This window comes from Melitaea cinxia, chromosome 8 (assembly GCF_905220565.1).
Source record: "Melitaea cinxia chromosome 8, ilMelCinx1.1, whole genome shotgun sequence".
Lineage (NCBI taxonomy): Eukaryota > Metazoa > Arthropoda > Insecta > Lepidoptera > Nymphalidae > Melitaea > Melitaea cinxia.
Window position 1 is genome coordinate 14,292,729 of NC_059401.1, and position 22,186 is coordinate 14,314,914.

The 22,186-nt window shown below is 36.3% G+C and overlaps 1 protein-coding gene across 2 annotated transcripts in view; it reads right to left on the minus strand.

The window, feature by feature from the left end:
- Nucleotides 1–17,868, minus strand: part of LOC123655884 (ATP-binding cassette sub-family G member 1) — a 64,768-nt gene extending 46,900 nt beyond the window's left edge. For both annotated transcript variants that reach the window (XM_045591630.1, XM_045591629.1), the window contains exon 1: nt 17,546–17,868. In XM_045591630.1, the coding sequence (XP_045447586.1) occupies nt 17,546–17,753 (208 nt within the window). In that variant the 5' untranslated portion in view covers nt 17,754–17,868. The remainder of the gene's footprint in view (nt 1–17,545) is intronic.
- Nucleotides 17,869–22,186: the final 4,318 nt, after the last annotated feature.

The following is a 22,186-nucleotide window of genomic DNA, read 5'->3' on the forward strand; positions in this document are numbered from 1 at the left end:
GTTAGCATTTTATAACAGATATATACATATGATGCTATTAGACTTTGGATATTGAGTCATATATTTGTTGTTATTTTAAAAATGATATCGATAACATGAATTATCTCAAATTAATTTTTTTTTATTACTTTTCACACTTAAACTATAAATTATATTTTAACAGCTTTGTTTTAGAAAAAAAAATATTTTTGATTTTGTAGGTTCATTAATTTTTAAAATTGTATATAATATAGACATTGACACACAACACCGCAAAGCTGCCATCTGACAGTCAGTAAGTTTTTGTTCAATTTCAAATCAACTCACGCATAAATACTTTTTTGCAATTCTGTAAAGTGATAATTATTATACTTATTAAGTGCGAATTATTTGCACAGGTTTTGCTAGTACATAAATAATATGTTAATTGAACAATTGTATCAACAGTAGTAAACGATATTTCTCAATCATTAGATGCAGAGTCATTATTAATACCTACATGATAAAAATACCATGCATTGTTTATTCTTGAATTTTAATTTTGAAGTCAAATTAGCAAGATTTCTATTTATCTAGCTCCTTTTATATTATTAAAAAAATAATATAAGATAAAATGGTTCTTCAGATACGGTGTGGCCAGGAATTATTGATTTATTTTTAAGTATATAAGTAAATGCAGTTCGAAGTGTGCGTACTCGAACTTCATTTATTATATCTATTCGCTTTTAGGTCACATGTTTTAGTTTAAATACAATTGGGGTATTTCGAATTCTATTAAAAAGTTACGTAACTTCTGCATACTTTGGGCTCGTCACCCCACACTGATTTCATCAATGCGGTTTAGTTTTGTGGTTACCACTTTATGTCTATGATTACTATCTTTCGTAACACTTTACGTTTATCTACAATACATAGTTTGTATGTATCATTACCATATGATTAGATACTACTTGAAATGTATTATCACAATCTTGACCTATGTAAAAATAGGTCTATTTCGATTATTGTCAAATAGATATTTATTTATGTGTAATGATAATTCTATAATAGCCTGTTTTACCAGCAGTGAATAAAGTTTATCCTCCAAATAAGTCATCATCATCATTACAGCCTATACAGTCCACTGCTGGACATAGGCCTCCACAAGTTTACGCCAAAAATAACGTGAACTCATGTGTTTTGCCCATAGTCACCACGCTGGGCAGGCGGGTTGGTGACCGCAGTACTGGCTTTGTCGCACCGAAGATGCTGCTGCCCGTCTTCGGCCTGAGTATTTCAAAGCCAGCAGTTGGATGGTTATCCCGCCATCGGTCGGCTTCTTAAGTTCCAAGGTGGTTGTGGAACCTTGTTATCCCTTAGTCGCCTCTTACGACACCCACTGTGCTGTGTGGCTACGGCACTAAAGAATTTAGCCACCCCCTCTCTTCCAAATAAGTAACGATTAGAATTTTAGCAGCAGTAGGTAGGATAAGGCATTAGGATCTCAGTCAGTCAGTCAGTTCAGCCTATTGAACTACTGATGGACATAGGCCTCCCCAAGTTCGCGCCAGACATCCCGGTTTTCCGCAATTCTCATCCAGCCTACACCGGCAATCTTACTTAGATCGTCGGTCCAACGGGCCGGAGGACGTCCCACACTGCGTTTGCCAAGATGCGGTCTCCACTCCAGGACTCGTCTGCTCCAACGGCGATCGGTCCTGCGACACAGATGACCAGCCCACTGCAACTTCAACTTGCTAATTCTTTGGGCTATGTCGGTGACTTTCGTTCTCTCGCGGATAGTCTCATTTCTAATCCTATCTTTTAGAGAAACCCCAAGCATAGCCTGTTCCATTGCACGTTGAGCGACTTTAAACTTGTGGACCACTCCCTTCGTCAGTGTCTACGTCTCGGCTCCGTATGGTAACACAGGATAGGATTAGGATCTCTTTTATGTCAATTAATAAACTACAACTCTTGACTCATTTTCACGAACAGAAATATTTAATAACTAAAGTGGAATTCGATGGTGTAAAAGAAAAATACTATCGTCATCCGTCAAACAGCATTACCCACAACTGTTGAAACAGGCAATTTTCACATTTTGTCATTTACTCGACGCGTTAGAGCAGTGGTTAAAGCAACTAATAGCTGATGCGCTTGTGAATTGTTTGATCACTAAGATTTTCCAAAAACTTGAATAAGTCTTTCTTTGCTGTAGTCTAGATATTTATGCTTGTGTGTATATATTTCCGGGCAACGATACAGAATTTACATCCTAATAAGGGCAGATGAGTGTTAGGGATTATTTTTTATTAACTGTATTAGTTACAATATTAGATAATTGTGTTTCATCGCAAACGAAAATGAAACCGACTACAATTACATCGATAATTCACATAACAAAACAAACGTAGCTATAGAAAATAAACTTTTAGATCACGATCAAATTTAAATAAGACCACAGGATAATCATCAGCTTTCGATTAAAACGATAATCATAGAAATTGGTACACCCAGTGAAAAGTTATATGTAGTATATAATAAGTATATAATACAACGTAGTTCGACGAAAAAATCATTATATATATATTTCTTGACGGCTGGACGGATTTTGATGACATTTTTTGTGTGAGTTCAAGGGGATTCGAGGATGGTTTAGATTGGTAAATATCGGCCGCAGCGGGTCATCGCGACGAGGGCGATACGCGGTTACCGGACGGTGTCCTGGACGGCGGCGTGCGTGCTGGCCGGCGATCCCCCCTGGGAACTGCAGGCGGAGATCCTCGCCGAAACATATCATTTTGTGGCGGCGAGGAGATCCCGGGGGGAGTCTCCTACGTGGGAGGAGCTCGCACGCATGCAGAGGCTGGCGCAGGACACCCTGTTGCGGCGGTGGACGGAGGACTTGGCTTCGCCAGTCCCCGGGCAGTGGACGGTGGACGCAGTGAAGCCGGTGCTCCGGAAGTGGGTGAGGCGGCGGTTCGGGCCGCTGACCTTCCGTCTGGTGCAGGTGCTTTCCGGACATGGGTGCTTCGGTAAGTACCTGCACCAAATCGCGAGACGGGAGGCGACTCCAGCCTGCCACGAGTGTGGAGCGCCAGAAGATACGGTGCTCCACACGCTGGAGGCGTGCGCCACTTGGGAACCGCAGCGGCGCACGCTTTCAGCGGTTATCGGACGGGATCTCTCGCTGCCGAGTGTCGTAAAGGCCATGCTTGATAGTGAGAGATCGTGGCAGGCGGTGGTCTCCTTCTGCGAAGAGGTAATGACGCGGAAGGAGACCGCAGAGCGGGCCAGAGAGGAAGACGCCTCTGCTGGCCCACTCCGGCGCAGACGTACGGGGGCAAGGAGAAGGCGGTTTGCCCACCTCCTCCCCCCCTCGTAATAGTGGGGTCGGCGGCCGATAGTCGGGGGACTTCGGCCGGCCGGACGACACGACCCCATACGTCTGGGGGTGGCCTTGTTGTGAGCGAGGCCACCCCACCATCATGCCGGGGCCCGGAAGCTTTGTCCGGGCCTACCGCTGAGGCGAGGTGGCGAATGCTAGCGCGACCCCTCTCGCCCCACCCAGGCGGATGACTGCTAACACGTGGTGGTTTTTAGTCAGTAGGAGTCTGACATAACCCTCTGGCGCCCCCGCGCTGGAGGGTATCCATGATGGATTTTCCCCAAAAAAAAAAAAAAAAAAAAAAAAAAAAAAGATTGGTAAATATAATTGGCAATTTGGTCCACTGGAAAATGTTTATTTAAATAATTTTTCATTTATAAGTAGTTGTTAATTTTGGAATGTTTTACATTGGATCCGGTAGACTGCGCTACCATCGCAGCATCAAATATTAAATATTATTCTATTTTAATTTCAGTTTGTCCCGACAGTTGTTGCTGCGATCAAATTGAGAAACATATTTGAAATTTTGTGTTATGGCAAAACAACGTTTGCGGGGTCAGCTAGTAGTCAAGTAAATACCTACGCATTGTTAGATATAACTTTAAAAGTTCTAGTCAGATCTCAATTAAATTTAAATGAGACCACATGATACGCAACACTTTTTGATTTCAAAAAATTCATTGAAATCGATTTACCCAGTCAAAAGTCCTAAGGTAACATACATAGAAAAAAATACAATCGAAGTTGATTAAAAATATTACTGAATCTGATAGACATGACGAATGCGGTCACCTATAAAGTCCAATTGTGAACGTAAACCACACAAATACGAACAAAAACCACAGTAAGACGGTTCAATTATAAGTATAGTACACACAGATAAAAAAATTATATTTATATAGTTGTGATTGTAGTGTGTACCTATATTATAAGTTTACAATAAATTGTAAGTTGCGTGTTCGTAATTTAACCGCAAAATTCTTAAAAGTCGACGTTTCGCTGCAAACGAGTTTTAGAGGAATCTTCGATAAAAAAAATATGCAAGTTGGTGGCGTCCAAAGAATAACGCGATGCATCAAAATTGTCTTGAAGGAACATAATTTGCTTACGAATTTTTTGTTAATCTACAAGTAAACTTGTCCTATTAAGTAATTTGAAATATAATAAATTTCTTAGAATCCCTGATTTGATCTGAAAATAAAATACTAAAACTATAATAATATATTAAGTTTTAAAATATAAACCACGGTTATGAGAGATTTCACTATAAGATTTTAATAAATATGTTTTAGGATAGGGCAAAAAACATGTAAAAAAAAAACGAGTGTGCTTTAGACAACACGACTGAAGTAAAACTTCTGCACAATAGGTCACTGTGTCTTAGATATTATACGAAGAAGGTGGCTATGAGAGAAAGAGAGAAAGAAAATGTATGCTCGAACCTCTCTTGCTCCGTTCGCCTCGCCCGATCACACTTTTCGTAACGCTCTCGTCACGCATTCACCAGCTTACTCCGTAAGTCAAGCGTGCGTAAAGAAGTTTTACTTGGTTAGGCTCTTGGTGACATACACATCAGAAGAAAAGGTATAACTCACTACGACATGGACCTTTTATGACATATACAAATATTTTTCATGAACGAAAATTGAAACCTAAACCACATTGCACCAATTGTTTATCATCAAATGCATATTTCTATTGTGATGTTATATCTATAGCAAGTCAGACATTTTGTAAAATAAAATTTTAATGTCTGTTATAACTAGTTTCAAATATCTAAAAGGTCACGACAAACGTTTGTGTAGGCTCTAATAGCAAAGTAAATGAAGCGATCATTCCATTTGTATAGAAAATTGGTTGTCTGTAAAGTCGGTTTACGGACGATAGTTTTACGTGATAACGTCATAACTAAACTCACTTCACTTTACTTCAGCCTATCGCAGTCCACTGTTGGACATAGCCCTCCACAAGTTCGCGCCAAAAATGGCGTGAACCCATTTTGCCCATAGTCACCACGCTTATAACATTGATGAAAAATTGCTTACTTTTTAACCGACTTCCAAAAAAGGAGGAGGTTCTCAATTCGACTGTATTTTTTTATTTTTATGTATGTTACATCAGAACTTTTGACCGGGTGGACCGATTTCGACAATTTTTTTTAATCGAAAGGTGGTGTGTGTCAATGGGACCACCATTTAAATTTATTTGAGATCTTACAACTACTTTTCGAGTTATATCTAATAATGCGTTTTTACTTGACGCTTTTTTCGTCGACCTACGTTGTATTATACCGCATAACTTTCTACTGGGTGTACCGATTTTGATAATTTTTAATTTAATCGAAAGCTAATGTTTATCATGTGGTCACATATAAATTTAATCGAGATCTGATAACTACTTTATATATAACCTCGATGATAAGGTTTAATAATACCCTGAAACACGGCCTTCTTATTTTTAATCAATAAAACATTCAATAAATTGCTAGTTTCTCTCCAACAAACTAGTTTATACTTTAACATTTTAATCTCAAAGAGATTATTGCCAAGCCATAAAATAGGTTATTGTTCTTTCATGGTAATTTCTATGCTAAATGAATAAGTTAATAAATAATGCTTTCATGCTTTGTTTGACTCTATCAGGTAACAAATCCAACCAACCTATACAACTTATTACAATTGTCAAAATTAAATTAAAAAATTAACTGAGTTTCAAATTAACTTAAATATCCTAGTGTGCAAAATGTAAACCAGGCTAGAATTTCCAAAAATATATTTTTTATTCGGTATTAATTGCAATAAATCCACAGGTAGGTTAGATTTTTTTTTTGATATCGCAGGGTAACCCATTTACGGGTGATATCCAGGATGCCCGGGTAGGCATTCCTAGACCGTATGTCGGCTTCAGCACTTGGGGGTGCACTACCGACCAAAACCCCTGCGGGAGCCTTCAGCCGCTTTAATTGGAGGGTCCCGGATCTGCAGGCAACAGGATCCCTCCAGCGACAGGCTGGCCTCGGCGAAAAGACCAGACTTCTCCTCCATGGGACTGTCCGGCTCACCTCTGAACAATCCCGACGACGCCATGTTTAGCAGGACCGGGTTCCCATCCCGGCCCGACATGGGCATAGGGGCGTTACTGGAAACGCATTAAGTAGCGCCTCCTACGCACCCCCGTTCGTCGCCTGCGGACGGAGGCCTCGTCGGCGGCTCCCTCTCTCATCCGCTCGCCGTTCTCCTTCTGGGACATTACTGTCTCGCAGAAGGAGACCATCGCCTTCCAGGACTCGTCGTCGCCGAGAATCGCGGTGATAACACTCGGCAGTGCAAGTCCCCTCCGAGGACTGTCGTCAGATCGCGACGTAGCGCCGCCCATCTCGGGCACACCTCGAGAGTGTGCTGGATGTAGGTTGGATAAGACAGTAATCAGTTAGTATTACAGTAAATCAATCACCCAGATCCGTTTGTCAGTCGGGACATGTAAGTATAGATTACAATAATTATTTTTCGACATGTTTAATCCTATTGAAACTCTATGACATTTATAAGTTTTAAATAAAATAACCTGAAACTTACGTAAACTAATACTTTACTATTAAGAGATTGTGTGGTTACGGCAGTAAGGAATTTTTAATACACATAGCCTCTCCTCTCTTCCCGTGAGTGTCGTAAGAGGCGACTAAGGGATAACACAGTTCCACTACCACCTTGGAATTTAAAAAGTCGATCAATGGTGGAATATCCTTCCAACTGCTGGCTTTGAAATAAATAGGCAAAAGACGAGCAGCAGCGTCGTCGGTGCGACAAAGCCTGCCCTGCGGTTACTAATCCGCCTGCCCAGCATTGTGACTATGGGCAAATATATGAATTCACGCCATTTTTAGCGCGAACTTCTGGAGGCCTACGTCCAGCAGCTGACTGCGATAGGCTGAAGTGAAGAGATTTATGTTTTAGATATTATAAAAATAAACAAGATACGACTTCCTAACCAAGTGCTTAGAGCACCATTTGTATTATTGGATCTTGAGGAGAATTGGGGATAGGGTCGGCAGCGCGTTTGCGATGCTTCTGGTGTTGCAATCGTCTATAGGCTTCGGTAATCGCTTACCATCAGGTGAGCCGTACGCCTGTTTGCCGACCTAGTTGTATAAAAAAAAAACGAAACCTCAAAAGTTAAAGCGATTCATTCATTGATATGCTGTCAACATCAAACATATATATACATCGGCAGTAGTTTAAAAATATAATATATCTATACATTACTAGCTGACCCGGCGAACTTCGTATCGCCTAACAGTGACTTTTAAGTATTATAACAAATCTTTTGTATGGGAGTATAGAAAAGTGTTGTTTTTAGACTTTTTCAGAAAATTTTAAATTTTTTTTTTAGAATTTTTCTCTCTGTAAGAACCATCCTCGTACTTCAAGGAATATTTTAAAAAAAAATTAGCGAAATCGGTCCAACCGTTCTCGAGTTTTGCGCTTAGCAACACATTTTGCGATTCATTTTTATATATAAGATATAATAAAATGGTAAGAAAGTCAAAACTGTACATTGAATATTTTTTTTTAAGAATACTTGGGATGTGATCTACAATCAATACCAAAGCCAAAAATATAGTTTTTAAAATTTTTGTCTGTTTGTCTGTATGCATGTCCGGGATGAACTCAAAAAGTACCGCATGGATTTACTTCAAATTTGGCATGAATATTATTAAGAAGTCGGGTCAACATATAGGCTACATATTATCACGCTATCACCTACGGGGAATGAGCAGTGAACCTTTATTTCTTCAATGCACGCTCTGTAACAACGTGTAATCTAACGACGCATATTTGAATGTTGTTGTTATTATGTTAATAACCATGGTATAAGCTAGCTTCACACTATAAATAAAGAGATTTTGTAGTATATTTAGTAAAAGCATTGCATAGTTACGGGTTTCTGTAAAGAACTCACTATAGACGGCGCCACGGTTCGCTTAGACCGAAAATAAAATCATCATATCAAAAATATCGATCTAGCGGGTACATCGTTAAATAGCTTACTTGGCTAGAGCGCCGACACGGTCAGTCGGAGACGCAGGTTCGATCCCCGCTGGAACGGTCCAATTTTGATATGATATTCAAAATGTTTAGAATTTCTAATGTATGGGTAACACAAATATAAAATCGTACATATTAAAAGCATTGCACCCATGCGAAACCGGGGCGGGTCGCTAGTTATGCATATAGGTCGGTCGGTGGTTGTAAGTATGTTATTTACAATAACTACTTGGCACGGAAATCATTATCGAAATAGGTCGCGTTAATGTAGTTCCTTAAAAATCGGATATAATCCTATACTAACATTATTTTATAAAACAACTTTGTGTATTGAACTACGACTGCGACGAAACCTTCATCTTGAAATCTATTGATTTATTCAACCTCACAGTGGGACTCCCGCTGTTGGATAGCTAAAGGTCACTTTGTCCATACAAGAAAAGGGTAAAAGATCGATTAACCACGCTGTTCCACTCTAGATCTGCCAACAATTCCTCTACCACGAGTAACCATAGCTAGCAGTATATGATAAGAATCGGGACAACAAACCGAATTTTTTTGCCCTTTTTTGCTCGATATCAATTAAGACAACCGGTAGACACTTGAGATATTCGCAAAATATTCACTTTAATAATAAATAATAAAATTAAAATAAAATATATATTTGAAGGGGTCTCGCATACAAAAAACGCCATTTTTGCCTATTTTTGCTTGATATCAATAAATGAAAGAAGTATTCATAAAATAATTGTATATTAACTTCAATAATAAATAATAAAATTAAAATAAAAAAATATTTAGGCAAAAACTTTTGTCTAAATATGTTACCTACTTAGTCAATGGTACGGAACCCTTCGTTCGCGAGTCCGACTAGCACTTAGCCGGTTTTATTTTATTTATTTTGTTGTTTTCGTTCTTGCCAGGACAAGGTTTTTATAGAAGATAATTATTCAAACACCGATACAATTACGAGAAAAAGATACAAGAATTGAATTTTTCCACTATACTAGCTGCGCCACGCGGTTTCACCCACATTACTTCCGATCCCTTAGGAATGTCGGGATGAAAAGTAGCCTATGTGTTATAATAGATCTCTAGCTATCTATTTACCAAGTTTCATCAAAATTGGTTTTGCAGTTTTTGCGTTAAAGAGTAACAATTAATATACATACGTCATCACAATCTTTCGCATATTTACATATTAGTAGGATGACTCAACTTCACTCCGGTTTAGTATATTGTCTCATCTACGATTTAATTAAACATTATCTTGTCGAATCTTTTCCACTGTTATTGTTTGAGAGACAAACAAATTAACGAACAATATTCTAAACTGACTCAACGACACGTTGACGCAACGGTCACAGCACTGGTTTGTGGCTGTTGCGCGGTTGCGGGTTCGATCCCCGCAAATGACAAACAATTGTATTGGCCATGCAGATGTTTGCCGTGGTCTGGGTGTTTATGCAGTTCTTGTGGGTATCCACACCGTGCCTCGGAGAGCACGCTAAGCCGTCGGTCCCGGTTGTTATCTTGCACACCTGATAGCGATCGTTATTCATAGTAGGGAATATATCCGCCAACCCGTAGTGGAGCAGCGTGGTGAATTAAGCTTTGATCCTTCTTCTATACGGGGAAAGAGGCCTACGCAGTGGGATAATATTACTGGCTGAAGCGTAATTATTTATATCGACTCAATTTTCAGATTAGAACAGAATCACACAGATAATGGATGTTGTTGGTATTAGTTATTGACTATTGAGTAATGGTGTTTCATCGCAAATGTAAAAAAAAAACTAACTTCAATTTAGATCGACAAGTAATACAACGGTAGGTAGTCGAAAAAATAGTCAATTTAATACGTATTATTAGGGATTACTCAAAAAGGAATTTTTCAAATCTCGATTAAATTTAAAAAGGACCACACGACAAGCAATAGCTATTGATTTAAAAAAAAAGAACCATCAAAATCATCCAGCCAGTAAAAAGTTATGGGGTAACACATAAAAAATACAGTCGAATTGAGAACAATTCTTCCCTTTTTTGAACTCGGTTAAAAAGGGCACAAACGTTTTCGCCAATATCACATAAAATCCATATTTTTTTATACATCGGAATGTTTGATATTTGAGTTTCCCACTCCTCTAAGCCTACGGTGTCAAAACCTGTTGTATGTGTATATCCTAACCTACCGCAATTGACATTAAATTACTGCATATTAGTATGTTTTTAAATGTTAACTGTTTCTATTTTGACATAAATTAATAATAGAGTCGCACGCAATTTTATTTATTTAAGGAATCTATAGAGCATAACAAATCGATAAGGGAAATAGCACTTACGCTTATATCTATCTATAATCTATAATATCTATAATATATATAAAAGCGAAAGGTCACTCACTCATCACGAAATCTCCGAAACTATAACACCTACAAATTTGAAATTTGGCAGGTAGGCTCCTTATAGGACGTAGACATCCGCTAAGAACGGATTTTACAAAACTCGACCCCTAAGGGGGTAAAACGGGGGTTGCAAGTTTGTATGAAAGTCCTATATTTTTGAAGTAAGAGACTTGAAATTTAAAATCGATGCTCTAAAGATGATGAGAAGGTGTCCAAATAATGTATCTTTAGAAATCAACTACCTTTTGAGGTTAAAATGGGGGATGATGGCTTGACTCACTCATCACGAAATCTCTGAAACTATAACATCTACAAACTTGAAATTTAGCAGGTAGGCTCCTTATAAAACGTAAACATTTGCTAAGAACGAATTTTACGAAACTTGACCCCTAAGGGTGTAAAACGGGGGTCGCAAGTTTGTATGAAAGTCCTATGTTTTTGAAGTAAGAGACTTGAAGTTTAAAATGTATGCTCTATTGATGGTTAGAAGGTGTCCAAATAATGTATTTTTAGAAATCAACACCCTTTTGGAGTTAAAACGGGGGATGGTAGGTTGACTCACTCATCACAAAATCTCCGAAACTATAACAGCTTCCAACTTGAAATTTGGCAGGTAGGTTCCTTATAGAGCGTAGACATCCGCTAAGAACGGATTTTATGAAACTCGACCCCTAAGGGAATAAAACGGGGGTTGGAAGTTTGTATGAAAGTCTTATGTTTTTGAAGTAAGAGACTTGAAATTTAAAATGTATGCTCTATAGATGGTGAAAAGATGTCCAAATGATGCATCGTAATCTATATTTATATATAAAAGAGAAAGGTCACTGACTCACTAATTACGAGAACTCAAAAACCGCTGGATGGTCCATCCATCCAGGATGGGCAAAGATGAAATTTAGCAGGGAGGTAGATTATAGTTAGTAGACGTCCGCTAAGAACGGATTTTGCGATATTCCACCGCTAAGGGAGTTTAATTGGGGTTGATAGTTTGTATGAAACATACAGCAGCTATAAGTTAGCCTGATAGGTTATTAATTCTGCAGCCTGAAAATTAAACTAAAAATGTGGTGTATAGAGAGGTTTTATAGAAATAACTATTAAATTATACTAAATTGTGCCCTTTAAAAAGTTACTCAGTGTGATAAGCATTTCAAGTGACTGAAATAAAAAAATAATTTGCGTTAAACATCTTGATAGTAATGCATTTCTTCATAACCACGCGGACGTAGTCGCGGGCAACAGTTAGTGTATTATAGAACAAAGTCCCCAAAAGTGTATCTGATCGATTCCCTCAAAATCTACTGAACGGATTTTCATGCGGTTTCACTAATGGAGAGAGGGCTTCAAGAGAAAGGCTTACGCAACGGCTAAGCCGATTTTGATTAGAGTTTCACTGGAAGTTTTTTGCCGGGAAAACTTTGTGACACACTGATTTCAACGCGGGCGAAGCTGCGGGCACAGCTAGTATAGTATATACGTCATAAGTATAGACTGTAGAATTATCTTTTGTGAAACTGTTTACTAAATTACACATGACATGACAGGACGCGTAAGTATAGATTACAATAATTATTTTTCGACATGTTTAATCCTATTGAAACTCAATAACATTTATAAGTTTTAAATAAAATAACCTGAAACTTACGTAAACTAATACTTTACTATTAAGAGATTGTGTGGTTACGGCAGTAAGGAATTTTTAATACACATAGCCTCTCCTCTCTTCCCGTGAGTGTCGTAAGAGGCGACTAAGGGATAACACAGTTCCACTACCACCTTGGAATTTAAAAAGTCGATCAATGGTGGAATATCCTTCCAACTGCTGGCTTTGAAATAAATAGGCAAAAGACGAGCAGCAGCGTCTTCGGTGCGACAAAGCCTGCCCTGCGGTCACCAATCCGCCTGCCCAGCGTTGTGACTATGGGCAAATATATGAATTCACGCCATTTTTAGCGCGAACTTGTGGAGGCCTATGTCCAGCAGCTGACTGCGATAGGCTGAAGTGAAGAGATTTATGTTTTGGATATTATAAAAATAAACAAGATAGGTACGACTTCCTAACAAAGTGCTTAGAGCACCATTTGCAATATTGGGTTTTGAGGAGAATTGGGGATAGGGTCGGCAACGCGCTTGCGATGCTTCTGGTGTTGCAAGCGTCTAATAAGCTCCGCCTGTTTACCGACCTAGTTGTATAAAAAAAAAAACGAAACCTCAAAAGTTAAAGCGATTCATTCATCGATATGCTGTTAACATCAAACATAGATACATCGGCAGTAGTTTAAAAATATAATATATTATGCATATAGGTCGGTCGGTGGTTATATATTTTTCGTAATAACTACTTGGCACGGAAATCATTATCGAAATAGGTCGCGTTAATGTAGTTCCTTAAAAATCGGATATAATCCTATACTAACATTATTTTATAAAACAACTTTGTGTATTGAATTACGACTGCGACGAAACCTTCATCTTGAAATCTATTGATTTATTCAACCTCACAGTGGGACTCCCGCTGTTGGATAGCTAAAGGTCACTTTGTCCATACAAGAAAAGGGTAAAAGATCGATTAACCACGCTGTTCCACTCTAGATCTGCCAACAATTCCTCAACCACGAGTAACCATAGCTAGCAGTAAATGATAAGAATCGGGACAACAAACCGAATTTTTTTTTGCCCTTTTTTGCTCGATATCAATAAAGAAAACCGATAGGCACTTGAAATATTCACAAAATGTTTACTTTAATAATAAATAATGAAATATTTTTGCTCGATATCAATAGATGAAAGAAGTATTCACAAAATACTTAACTGTATATTAACTTCAATAATAATTAATAAAATTAAAATAAAATAAAAAAATTTAGAATTTTTTTTTTTGGCTAAATATGGTACCTAGTCAATGGTACGGAACCCTTCGTTCGCGAGTCCGGTAGACACTTGAAATATTCGCAAAATATTCACTTTAATAATAAAATTAAAATAAAATAAATATTAGAAGGGTCTCACATACAGAAAACGCCATTTTTGTCTATTTTTGCTTAATATCAATAGATGAAAGAAGTATTCACAAAATACTTAATTGTATATTAACTTTAATAATAAATAATAAAATTAAAATAAAAAAAATATTAAGACAATTTTTTTTGACTAAATATGTTACCTACTTATTCAATGGTACGGAACCCTTTGTTCGCGAGTCCGACTCGCACTTAGCCGGTTTTATTTTATTTATTTTTTGTTTTCGTTCTTCTCAGGACAAGGTTTTTATAGAAGATAATTATTCAAACACCGATACAATTACGAAAACAAGGAATACAAGAATTGAATTTTTCCACTATACTAGCTGCGCCACGCGGTTTCACCCGCATTACTTCCGATCCCTTGGGAATGTCGGGATGAAAAGTAGCCTATGTGTTATACTAGATCTCTAGCTATCTATTTACCAAGTTTCATCAAAATTGGTGTAGCAGTTCTTGCGTTAAAGAGTAACAATTAATATACATACGTCATCACAATCTTTCGCATATTTACATATTAGTAGGATGACTCAACTTCACTCCGGTTTAGTATATTATCTCATCTACGATTTAATTAAACATTATCTTTTTGAATCTTTTCCACTGTTATTATTTGTGAGACAAACAACGAACAATATTCTAAACTGACTCAACGACACGTTGACGCAACGGTCACAGCACTGGTTTGTGGCTGTTGCGCGGTTGCGGGTTCGATCCCCGCACATGACAAACAATTGTATTGGCCATGCAGATGTTTGCCGTGGTCTGGGTGTTTGTGCAGTTCTTGTGGGTATCCACATCGTGCCTCGGAGAGCACGTTAAGCCGTCAGTCCCGGTTGTTATCTTGCACACCTGATAGCGATCGTTATTCATAGTAGGGAATATATCCGCCAACCCGTAGTTGAGCAGCGTGGTGGATTAAGCTTTGATCCTTCTTCTATACGGGGAAAGAGGCCTACGCAGTGGGATAATATTACTGGCTGAAGCGTAATTATTTATATCGACTCAATTTTCAAATTAGAACAGAATCACACAGATAATGGACGTTGGTGGTATTAGTTATTGACATACGTACTAGACGCTAAATGGAATCTTAATTCAGTTTTATTTTTATTTCTGCATGCAGTAATGGTGTTTCATCGCAAATGTAAAAAAAAAACTAACTTCAATTTAGATCGACAAGTAATACAACGGTAGGTAGTCGAAAAAATAGTCAATTTAATACGTATTATTGGGGATACGACAAGCACCAGCTATTGATTTAAAAAAAAAGAACCATCAAAATCATCCAGCCAGTAAAAAGTTATGGGGTAACACATAAATAATTGTGTTTGCAGACAAACGAAAAAAAAACCGACTTCAATTACATCGACAAGTAATACAACGTAGATCGACGAAAAAATAGTCAAGTAACTACGCGTTATCAAAGATTACTCAAAAAGTAGTTATCAGATCTCGATAAAATTTAAATGTGACCACATGATGAATATCAGCTTTTCATTAAATTAAAAATTATCAAAATCGAAACACCAGTAAAAAGTTATTGCGGATTTTCGAGAGTTTCCCTCGATTTCTCTGGGATCCCATCATCAGATCCTGGTTTCCTTATCATGGTACTAAACTAGAGATATCCTCTTTTTAACAAAAAAAGAATTATCCAAATCGGTATATCCAGTAGAAAGTTATGCGGAATAATACAACGTAGGTCGACGAAAAAAGCGTCAAGTAAAAACGCATTATTAGATATAACTCGAAAAGTAGTTGTTAGATCTCAAATAAATTTAAATGGGACCAATTGAAACACACCACCTTTCGATTAAAAAAATAATTGTGTTTGCTCGCAAACGAAAAAAAAACCGACTTCAATTACATCGACGAGTAATAAATACAACGTAGATCGACGAAAAAATAGTCAAGTAACAACGCGTTATCAAAGATTACTCAAAAAGCAGTTATCAGATCTCGGTAAAATTTATATGTGACCACATGATAAACATTAGCTTTCGATTAAATTAAAAATTATCAAAATCGGTACACCCAGTAAAAAGTTATTGCGGATTTTCGAGAGTTTCCCTCGATTTTCCTAGGATTCCATCATCAGATCCTGGTTTCCTTATCATGGTACCAAACTAAGGATATCCCCTTTCCAACAAAAAAAGAATTATCAAAATCGGTACATCCAGTAGAAAGTTATGTGGTATAATACAACGTAGGTCGACGAAAAAAGCGTTAAGTAAAAACGCATTATTAGATATAACTCGAAAAGTAGTTGTTAGATCTCAAATAAATTTAAATGGGACCAATTGGCACACAAAACCTTTCGATTAAAACAAAATTTGTCGAAATCGGTCTACCCGGTCAAAAGTTCTGATGTAACATACATAAAAAAAAAAAAAAAAAAAAAAAAAAAAAATACAGTCGAATTGAGAACCTCCTCCTTTTTTGGAAGTCGGTTAAAAATTGTCGAAATCGGTCCACCCGGTAAAAGTTCTGATGTAACATACATAAAAAAAAATATAGTCGAATTGAGAACCTCCTCCTTTTTTGGAAGTCGGTTAAAAATACAGTCGAATTGAGAACAGATCTTCCTTTTTTTGAAAACGTTTTTGCCAATATCGCATAAAATCCATATTTTTTTTATACATCGGAATGTTTGATATTTGAGTTTCCCACTCCTCTAAGCCTACGGTGTCAAAACCTGTTGTATGTATATATCCTAACCTACCGCAATTGACATTAAATTACTGCATATTAGTATGTTTTTAAATTTTAACTGTTTCTATTTTGACATAAATTAATAAGTAACTTTGTGATAATAGAGTCGCACGCAATTTTATTTATTTAAGGAATCTATAGAGCATAACAAATTGATAAGGGAAATAGCACTTACGCTTAATATAGTATATACATCATAAGTATAGATTGTAGAATTATCTTTTGTGAAACTTTTTACTAAATTTATAAACACTTAAAAAAAATCAAAACTCGAGAAGAAAATTATTCTTATATTAGTTAGGCGATATCCTACTTTTTTTTTGTTCAAAACAATCGTTAGACGTGTATATAATCAAAGCGTTAAATGTAACATATTTAAAATTTGGATGAGGCTTTAGATTAAGAACCGTCGAATTATCTAAGCTCAAAATTTGACCGTTTATCGGCATAATTTCGTCACTACAAAAAAAACCCTTACCTATCTAACTATCAAATTAGACTGTTTATCGACATAATTTGGTTATTTTAAAATGTATTTAACTTCAAAATGCGGTTCTTGATCTAAAGCCTAACCAAAATCTGTAATAAACAATAAAAAAACTTTAATTTTTATTAGAAAAAAAACACTTATAAAGTACATAGTAGTACTCTATAGTATTACTTTTGAGTGAGTATGAGAATTTATACGATGGTTAATTTTTTAAGTAAGTACATACTAGTATAATAACAATCGTACACGTACAGTCATAAATAAATTTATAAAATACGTCTTCGATCACTTATTTACATTTTCATAATATAAGTAAAAAGTAATTTGTTTTTACTTATCATTATACTTTATTGCTGTTAAACAAATTTATTAAGTACTTGCGTAAACAATATTATTTGTTAAGCAAAATGACTTATAAGTATTACAGTTTATTGGTTTTATCACTAAAATATTTACCAAGTATATCTAGTATATCTAGTCATCCGAATAAAAGGACTTGAGTTTCATAAACAAAAAAGTACCTTTGTTTATTCCCAGCGATACAGTACAGGTGATGTTTGAGAACTGGATATCGACGGGTTCCCTGGTCGGCACCCGGGAGAGACCCATCCCGCCCGTGGGTACTTCGGGCTGGGAAGGCCCGGGAGTGATAACCGCTTCAGAATTTCCAGTTTCGTCTTTCTTGAACGCTACACTCTCTTTCACTATCTCGGCTCCCGCGAGCATCATTTTTAAGAATCGATATTTTTTTAATCACATACAGTAATAGCGCACGTGCGCCAACCGATCTGTCGCGCGGTTGAATGCGCGCGCGCAAGCGACTATTTCATATCTTTTGTCTGTACGGTGAATAATTACAAGTACAGAATCACGTTAATTTGTAAATATGCGGACATAAAGACCTGTGTTATGAGATGCGATGGGCGCTACAGCTGAGTGAACAATGCACTCATTGAGAGACAATAGCCGTTTTGTCACAAAGTGACGCGTCTTTAACGCTATTCGTTTCAATTTCCTTTGTCATCGTATTTTAATTATCCGACAGAGTAATTGTTCCAACTAATAATACGAATTTAAATCGAACATTTTATAATTGGTGTTTTTTTTTTTGAATTGAAACAGAACAAACGTATTTTATCGTGATAATATTATAAAATAAAGATGTGCTTGTATTGTAATACTTAATATCTATTATATAAATAACAAAGTTTATCAAAACAGTACATACATAGATAAATGTTGTTTCTAAATGGGTTAAAATGTATTAAAGTAAAAGATAACACGTATTTTATAAAAAATGTATTTTTAAAATAAGTAGGAACAATAAATAGATAAAGAGACAAGAAACTAAGACAGTAAATGAAAGAAACATTATGTTGACATTTCGTAATATTCATTTGAATTCATTGAATAAAATTATAAAAAAAAAACAATCGAGGAAAAAAATAACGAAACCACGATTTAAAGAGAGACAGATATAAAAAGATATTATGAAAATTCTTTTATAGCTATTTTTTTTTCTTACAATGATAGGCTTACGTTTGACCACTATTTCACCTGATGATTAATGAAAATGCGGTCTAAGATGGAGCACGCTTACCTAGAAGTAACCTTTCATTTTCATTCACTATAAGTTCCATAAAATTGAGGGGTAAATTTTTTATTTTAATGTAATAATCGGATTGTTCGTGTCGTTGTACCACCTAATAGTAAATAGTCGTACTAAGTATTCATATGCAAAATATTATGACAACTCACATAACATCTAAGTGATTTTAAAGGACCTTAATAGATGGCGCTTATCACAAATTTTTGTCAATTTAATTTTAGTTGTGAACTACTTATTATAGGGATATTTTTCTATCAAATAAATCATTTTTGTATCAAATACAATATTTCACAGCAAGTAAACCAATTGATTATGTATAGTAATGTAACATATATAAATGCTACTATTATTATTTTATGTGTAAATATAATTGCTCTTTAATTTTGCCAGGCGTTAAATTTTTCGTATTAATTCAGTTCGTGTGACGTTGGTAACCAACGTCACGTTGGTTACCTCTTGCGTATTGGTTGCGAGGTAGGATTGCTAGCGGGTGACGCACGACGGTATATTATAGGTTGTCTTGCGTGGGTCTTCCTTTTTTTATCGCCTTCAGCCACAGGCAGGTTACATAAAATATATTGTTGGGTGAGTTATTGTTGAAATAAATTTAGTATTAAGTAATTAGTTTTAGTCTGCTTAATTTTCTAGTATGTTTGTTAATTGCTGTGTTTTCTATTTTTAAATATAATATAGGTATAATGTAAGGTTGTGTAGTTTTGTTCCTAATGGGCCATTTCCGTGTCAACCCTTAGACATTGGTGGTCGATTACGGAAAGACTCACCTTTCTTGGTGTGACCTTTCAGGGTCCTTGGCGTTGCTGTTACGATCGGTGCCGTTTTAACTTGGGTGGTATCGCGTGGCTGACGTGGCGGACGGCGGTGGCAGTTTCCTGCTGGGACCCCAACAATTGCACCCAATAACTTCATCTCAAAACTATTGCCCAACAATATTTTACCCATCAATCAACTACTGGCTCTCTCTGGCCTGGGCCATCAACCCGTGGCAAAAGTTATTCAGGGTTTAATGTGGCGGGCGACTGGATCTGGTGTTGTCGGCGTGAGCGGTGCCACGTGGTCCGCTCGGAACGACCGACCCGGTTAAGTTGTTTTGCCTTCTATCGATTCCCAGCAAAATATCGATTTATTTTTTTTATGACACTAGGTCGGCAAACAAGCGTACGGCTCACCTGATGGTAAGCGATTACCGTAGCTTATAGACACCTGCAACACCAGAAGCATCGCAAGCGCGTTGCCGACCCAATCCCCAATCCCCCCAGGAGCTCTGGTCACCTTACTCACCAACAGGAACACAATATTGCTTGAAAACAGTATTATTTTGCTGTGATCTTCTGTAAGGTCGAGGCCCAGTCGGGCTGCTCCATATTTTGAGCAGGAAATTCCTGCTGTGCCCTACCTCAGTGAAAGAACACAAGAATACACGCACGAATCTCACGAAATTAATTACGCATATCGTTTTATATATATTTTTTTTTCTTAATGAATACTTCTTGCACTGTTTGCCTCGCTATATGAAACACTTACTCATGACCATGGGTTGACTGGAAGAAATCTCTTTCAGAGATAAGTCCACTTTTGCCATAAACCTTTCTATTATTTTATGTTTTATATCTATTTTTTGAGTGCAATAAAGTATATAATAATAATAATAATCGTTTCGATATTTTTTTTAAACTGAAAAATATTAACGTATCTAGTTTGTTCATAAATATATAAAATTATTGTTTAATATTTCTTTTTTGTCTCTTTACTGTAATTCATTACTATGCCTCAGCTTGACTCTTTGTAATAAATTATTTTTTTTTAATTTATTTATTTACTTACCCTCTTTTTTTGTTATCGGAGTAATTTTAATTATATCTTTTCAAATTACCCTGTAACAGTAGGTAACATTATAAATATTTCGAAAAATAACAGCACAAGTTTATTTATTTATTTTTACTTTTTGTTGTACATCAAAAATGATTTACATTACCTATGTACAGTCAACAGAAAAAGATATGTACAAGAGGTGGCTTTATAGCAGCGATCTCTTTCAAGCAACCTTAGATAAAGGATATCAATTAAAATAAAAGAGGTACGCAACATGTACTTGTAAAGGGCGTCACAGACGGCGAAGATACTATAATATTTTATCTTAAGATACAATATCGCTCGCTTAACATTTTGTATGAACATCACACACGGTTAAGATAATATATATTTTCATATTACAGCTATCGAGCGATATGGAAATATTATATTAAGATACGAGATATGTATTAAAATGGTAAAATATTATCTTAATATGCGAAATATTATCTTAACATGGTATCTTAAGATACAAAATATATCGCAAGATTTACTTAACTAACTACCAATTCATTGTAAATAATTGTGTTTGGTGGCAAACAAAAAAAAAAAACCGACTTCAATTACATCGACAAGTGATAGAACGTAGGTAGACAAAAAAATAGTCGAGTAAATACGCATTATCAAAGATTACTCCAAAAGTTGTAATCAGATCAAGATGAAATTTAAATGTGACCACATAATAAACATCGGCTTCGATTAAATTAAAAATCATTAAAATCGGTACACCCAGTAAAAAGTTCTGCGGATTTTCAAGGGTTTGCCTCGATTTCTCTGGGATCCCATCATTAGATCCTGGTTTCTTTATCATGGTACTACACCTGGGATATCTCTTTTCTGACGAAAAAAGAATTATCAAAATCGGTTCATAAACAACGAAGCTATCCCCGAACGTACATAAAAAATAATAATATACGGTCGAATTGAGTAACCTCCTCCTTTTTTGACGTCGGTTAAAAAATGAACGCTACTTTATTGAATAACATCACTTTGTTGATACAGTTTTTACTAGTAAGATACTTTGTTAGCGTAGTGGTGAAGCAAGAAATGTTAAGCAAGTAAATTGTTTATTTCTAATTTTAATATAAGTATACTAACATACTTGTTAGTTACTAATATTACTAACAAGTGGACTTTAAGTCTTAAATAAATAAAAATAAAAATGCCAAGAAATTTATTGGACTTAGGTAATGTTTCGATTCCCTCATTTTATGATCGCTTCAGCCTGTAATATCCCACTGTTGGGCATAGGCCTCTTTCCCCATGTAGGAGAAGGATCAGAGCTTAATCCACCACGCTTCTCCAATGCCGGTTGGCGGATATATTCCCTACTATGAGTAACGATCGCTATCAGGTGTACATGATAACAACCGGGACCGACGGCTTAACGTGCTCTCCGAGGCACGATGGTACTTAATAATTTATATTTATTTTTTAAGTGTATGGTTTGTAGTTAATACCCTACAAACGCTTCTAAGCTTATGTAAAAAATAGCATTCACATGTACTGACGATTGAAGATGTTAAAATTTATAAGGCGTTGCCGTTATTATTATTTTTTGCTGTTATCAAAATCAAAATCAAAAACAGCTTTATTCAAATAGGCCCTGAGCACTTTCGAATCGTCATTTTACAAATTAAAACTATAAAATTAAATTATTATTTTTGTAGAAGTAAAGCTACCA